At 35.0% G+C, this 5599-nt stretch overlaps 2 protein-coding genes across 2 annotated transcripts; both read right to left on the reverse strand.

The window, feature by feature from the left end:
• Positions 1 to 2281, reverse strand: Gstcd (glutathione S-transferase, C-terminal domain containing). The gene is made up of 2 exons (NM_001206463.1): positions 2219 to 2281; positions 1 to 2174 (listed from the first exon to the last, which is right to left on the reverse strand). Exon 2 carries the CDS (start codon positions 1767 to 1769, stop codon positions 87 to 89), a length of 1683 nt encoding a protein of 560 aa, NP_001193392.1. The 5' UTR covers positions 1770 to 2174; positions 2219 to 2281; the 3' UTR covers positions 1 to 86.
• Positions 1 to 2281, reverse strand: JTBR. The gene is made up of 2 exons (NM_001206462.1): positions 2219 to 2281; positions 1 to 2174 (listed from the first exon to the last, which is right to left on the reverse strand). The coding sequence occupies exons 1-2, from the start codon at positions 2272 to 2274 to the stop codon at positions 1772 to 1774; spliced, it is 459 nt and encodes a 152-aa protein (NP_001193391.1). The 5' UTR covers positions 2275 to 2281; the 3' UTR covers positions 1 to 1771.
• Positions 2282 to 5599: the final 3318 nt, after the last annotated feature.

Below are 5599 nucleotides of genomic sequence, written 5' to 3' on the forward strand. Positions count from 1 at the left end.
TCTTATCTAACATTTATTTACAAAAATTTTTACACATAGTATAAAAATACAACCATTCAATCTACAACCTAGTTACAAATAAATACCTATCCGTTACAAATTCCAACTAACAAATTATTTTTATTCGTGCACGAAGCGGGTTGCAACTTCCCTAAATGCACCTCATACCCGCAACTTTCCGCATACAACCGCCTATCCGTATCAATCGCATCCATACACACAAACCCTTGCGTCGTCTTCCTATTATTCGGGTCGTGTGTCTGATCTGCGGCATGCGCCAACGTCAGATAATCCTTATGTTCCATATTCAACCTCTGATACTCCAAACTCCTCGGATACGTTAAATGGTAACAATCGTGTATCCCACCGTAACAACACGGACAACACACGAAATGCGCCTTATTTTTGATACAATTTTGAATCACCAGATCCGTCGCGACGCCACACGCATGCAACGACACGCCAATATCGAAAGTACCGACAAAATAATCCAAATTCGATTGCAAAATCACCAAATTAGTCAAATTCATTTTCTCGATGCGTTCCTTAGCCCGCACGAGTGACAATTCCTTGTTTTCGACCAGGATTATTGTACACTGAGGCAGGAGGAACGCAAGCAAGATACCCAAATGACCACTCCCGGAACAAAAATCGACAATTTTCATTTGTTTGCCTCCGGTGAGTTTAATCACGGCTTTGGCCAAGTTCTCCAGTTGGTCGCATTTCCGGTACGCGCGGTTTTCCGGGAGGGCGCCACTCATTGGATTCGCTTCCTCGGGGATTTTCGACCAATCAAACTCAATTTCGTCACCGTACGGGTACAGAGAATTTGCAATTTCGATGTGGTTATTATTTATGATTCGTAGCGAGTTTGTTATGTCTTTTTGTTTAGTGTAGATGCGTTTTTCCGGCTTGTAGCGCGAGGGATCAGCTGTGTAGAGACTCTGTTTCACGATTTCCGGTTCCTCGACTTCGGTTATTTCAACCGGAAGTGGATTTAAATCAAATTTTAGTTTGTTTACGTTCATTTCTTTCATATTGTGGTACCAGGCTAGGGTCAGTGGTAACTTGTCTTGAAATTTGAGTTCGGGAAACAACGTCATGAAAATTTGGACGCAAGAAAACAAAATAACGTCGGAAAGCGTCATAAAAGGGCCTTCGCCGAACGTGTGCTTGAGGTCTAATTTTTCGATTGGGGTGTCGTTTGTTATTGCTTTATTTTGTTCTCTTGCGATTTTGTAAACATTGTGCATACGTACCGGTTGTCCTAGGTGGTACTCGAACCGGACCAAGTCCCGTGGTAATTTAAAAACGTTACCATTGAAATGACCCATCGGGTCTAGAACAACACTTTTGATGGTTGAAATCATATCGACTTCGCAGAATTTCGTCCAAATTGAACTCTCACTACACGCCATTAGACACGCATCCCTGAACCCCAACAATTTTTGGACTTTTTTATGCTCGCTTAATTTAATAATCTGGCGGGTGACTGAACACAACCCCGCTATGACATAATTATGTTTGACGATGACCGGCCATGCGCAATATTTCGCAATTTCGGGAATATTTTCCACGATTTCGTGCACGACTCGCGACATGTCGACCGTAACGTGCGCCCCCTGAGTCCCCCCATCGAGGATCTTAACCCTAAGTTTAATATTATCATTCCCTGCGATTCTATAAACGTTGAGGACAATTAACGACTCAATATCAAGCGACAACTGGGCGTCCCCCACCCGCTGAGCCCCAATGTAAATGTGGTCCATGATTAAACACAGTTGGCTAGTTGCCTCTGCACCCTTTGCAGCATCCGCTTGTTCAGCACCCTTTTCCGGGCGGAGACGCAAAGAGTTGAGATAATAGCGCAAACAAACATAAAACCTTCAAATCTCCAAAAGGCCCTCTCGTCGATGAAGGCGGCGCGGTCGCAGCTCCGGGTCACGGTCTCGCCACTGGCGCACCTCAGGACTTCCTTGAAATGGGTGTGGATGCAGACCCCCACGCTCTGACTGGCGATTTCAAAGGCTGAGCACGGTTCGCAGTCTTTGATGATTTCGTATTTTTCCTTCTCCCAGCACGTTGAGTTCTGCTCGACGGGGAAGGTGCGTTTGCGGGTGGGCCCCCGTGAGTCCGTCCAGTGGGACTCAATGATTAAGACTAGAACGGTTAAGCTAGGTTTGGGGTGATTTGGGGGGGAATTCGGGGGGTTACTTACACGCCAAGGCAGGTGATGCCGAGTAACATGCGCTTTTTGGGGCAGGATTCGATCATAGTCGGTGGTGGTGAGGAATGGAGCTGTTTGCGGAGGCGACGATTTTGATTTTTGATAGGTTAGGGACGAGCTTGCGAAGTCGAGAATGTTCGAATGTTAAGCTTTGAGAATACAATTAGTTAAAAAAGATTATTTAAAATTTATTTTCAACAAGAGAATGTCGATGTACATCGCAATTGTAAACCTTTAAAAATTTTAATAACTTTAAAACATAAAGTTACAATAAAGTCAAAAAAATGCAAAAAATGTGTTATATTGGTTGCCTATACTATTTACCATTACCACAGATACAATGATTTTAAAATTACTCCTATTTTTTAATTTTTACGAAATACTCGTATATTATGCATTTGCGCAAAATAAAAGCAATTATAATTTAATATTTTTAATTTTTCATAACAAAAATCTTATTTAATAGCCCATGGAGTTTTTTATTTTTATTCAGCTCTAAGAACCGATTTCATAAACAAATTTAATTCTTTATTTAAATTTATTGTCGACTTTAAAACTTACTTATTATTATTAGCGCGCATATTCTGAAACTTTTTTAACGTGCAGTTAAAATTTAATACTGGTTAAAATCGGAAATCTAAGATTTTTATTGGTTATTGCCATAACAACAACGATTAACAGCATTTAAATTTTAATGGTTCTATTATAGGCAGAATACGTACTTAAAACTGATAAAATTTAAAAGCCGATAGACGTTGTACCTATCAATAATAATATTAATAACCAATACTAATTAACAGAATTTCTAAATGTGATAATAAAGCTCAATTAAAATTTAATACGTTGTTAAAAGTTGGTTCAATACGTTGGTTCAATTTGGTCAATTGCCGATTAAATTAATGACGCTCAAAATTTTTATAAGCAGATGTCAGTAAAATGTACCAAATTAATAATTATCAAAGAGATACACAATTAGATATAATTTTTACAAAAATTATACAAGAAATGTATAGAAAAAAAAATGTTAATTTATTTAAATACTCTCTCTTTTAAAAACAAAAAGCGATAAGCATCGAAACCAATTGCCACTATCTTACGAGAAAAAATACTCTAAGTTTGTAAAACATTATTGTTATTTGCAAATAAAATATTAGCATAATACTGAATTTTACTGCAAAATCTAATAAAATGTTACTGGAATAATCTGGTTTATTCTATAGTTCTTTGCAAACTTTGTCATCGTTTAGCACATTGTCGAAAGATGTATAATCCACACATCAATGTCTATTTTTACTTTTACGTTTTACTAGAAAGATGATTATTTTTTCCAGTGATGTATATTATTTATAATTCTTATATAACTAGGTTCTTCTTGAAATAAAATTATCATGTTTCTATTTTAAAGACTTCAATAAATACCAGGTGCTCAAAAACGCGCGCACCTACTCAGTGGTAGATGGTAGAGAAATGCTAAGAATGGTAAGATGTAAACGCAAAAGTAGTAAAAAAAAATTTGTATTAAAGATATTGATAAATAACAAATTTTTAAAAAATTATATGTGGCACCGCTGTCTCACAATCGTAATCGCAATAGTTTGATCAACAATCAAAATAAATTATTTTTGATACGGTTTTCTGGAAAACAAAAACTGCTAAAAGCTTTTCTAAATTCAAAATTAATTATCCATCATTGTGTTAGGAATCGATTATTTAGTGTGTATAAGAACAATAAAAAATAAATAAAACTGAAGAAGTTAATATAATGAGTTTTTAGCTGCACATTTTTTAAAACATAAATTTAGAAATTTTTTCATGATTTTTCCCGCAATCTACACATGTCTGCAACGTACCACTGAGTTGGTGCGCCGGTTTTTAAGCACTCTGTGTATTATGTTTTAACAAATATAAAATAAAAATGTGTCACTTCACTAAAAATTAAAAATGAATTCATGAAACAGAATTTTTTTCTAGAGCAGTAAAGAACACTTCGATTTTTTTAACTCTGAGTAACAACATAAACAAAATTTGAAATTCATATTTCAATTTGCGCATGGGTTTTCCGGTTCAGAATCACATGCACACCACAAAGTTTCTTCAAAATAATAGTGAAGTCAATTTCTAAATTTAAAACAGATTTCAGTCTAAATATACTAGAGCTGTTTTGCCTGTCACAGTAAACAGAGAAAAAAAATTAGTGTACAGAGTTGATTAGAAATCAAAATAAACTAGAACAATGGAATTCTTTAAATATGAATTGTAATCACAAACATTTTAATTGTCACTCTCAAGCGAAATTTTTTACACGTGTTATAAATAAAATCGTTCCATATAGTCGCCATTTGGAAACCGATTTAAAATTGGTGTGTAAATGTTACAATAGTGTATTCAATGATAAAAAGTATTTAGCTATTTATTGTAAATAATGATATAACATATCTTATAATTTTTCTATTTTTTCTATTTTTCTCTTTACTTTGGTAAATGAGGTGAATAAATAATTGAAAATAGCATCGTCATGGACTTATGCTATAGATAGATATTTATCAACAAATCTATTATTACGTTTATGCGGCGAGAAATAACTCAAATATTTTTTCGCAAAAATGAAAACAAGAATTTAAGCACATGATTCTGATGTAACTTTAAAAAATTGTGAAAATAGTTGATTAGTGTTGCAACATTTTCTAAAATATATTTTGTAACAGAAATCTTTTGTCTGGAAAGAGCACGAGACAAAAATGCGGCGTTTTTTTCAACACACTTGGAAAATTTCTTCAACAACACTTCCTCGAAATCTTCTTTGATAACAGTTAACCCAAAACGCAAGAATCATCACTCTTTCCGGCCAAAACGATTCTAAACCCAATTTTACTTGTAGACACTTGTCATTATCGGAACAGATAAACCAACAAAATATTAATTATTGCACATTAGCGGTTCATTTGCGTAAGCAAACTCATATAAATACGGAATAATCTTTCAAATATCGAACCAGAGAACAGAGGAGAAGCGACGCGGACAGAGAATTCGTGAACACGACTAAAAAGTGGGGGGCGCCCTCAACGAACTTTTTGAGGCGCGCGATTTGAAATAAGCATGTATATTGGAATAGTCATTATCTCGCTACAATGCTGCTTTTTTAATTGAATGTTATTGTAATTTAATGAATAAAAAGATAAAAATGAAAAGTTGTTCATTAACCCAAGAAAAAAATTAATAAATTGCAATGTTGAGCTGATTCTAAAAAATGGTGGTAACGCTGAAAGCATATAATTTTTTTTGCTGTGGAATAACTGCAATTGGTTTTTGATAAAAACCTGTTGCAATGATTTTAAAAAAGTTATAGGAGAAGCCTCATTATTCTGACAAAAA

The sequence above is a fragment of the Tribolium castaneum genome, chromosome 3, assembly GCF_031307605.1.
Source record: "Tribolium castaneum strain GA2 chromosome 3, icTriCast1.1, whole genome shotgun sequence".
Classification (NCBI taxonomy): domain Eukaryota; kingdom Metazoa; phylum Arthropoda; class Insecta; order Coleoptera; family Tenebrionidae; genus Tribolium; species Tribolium castaneum.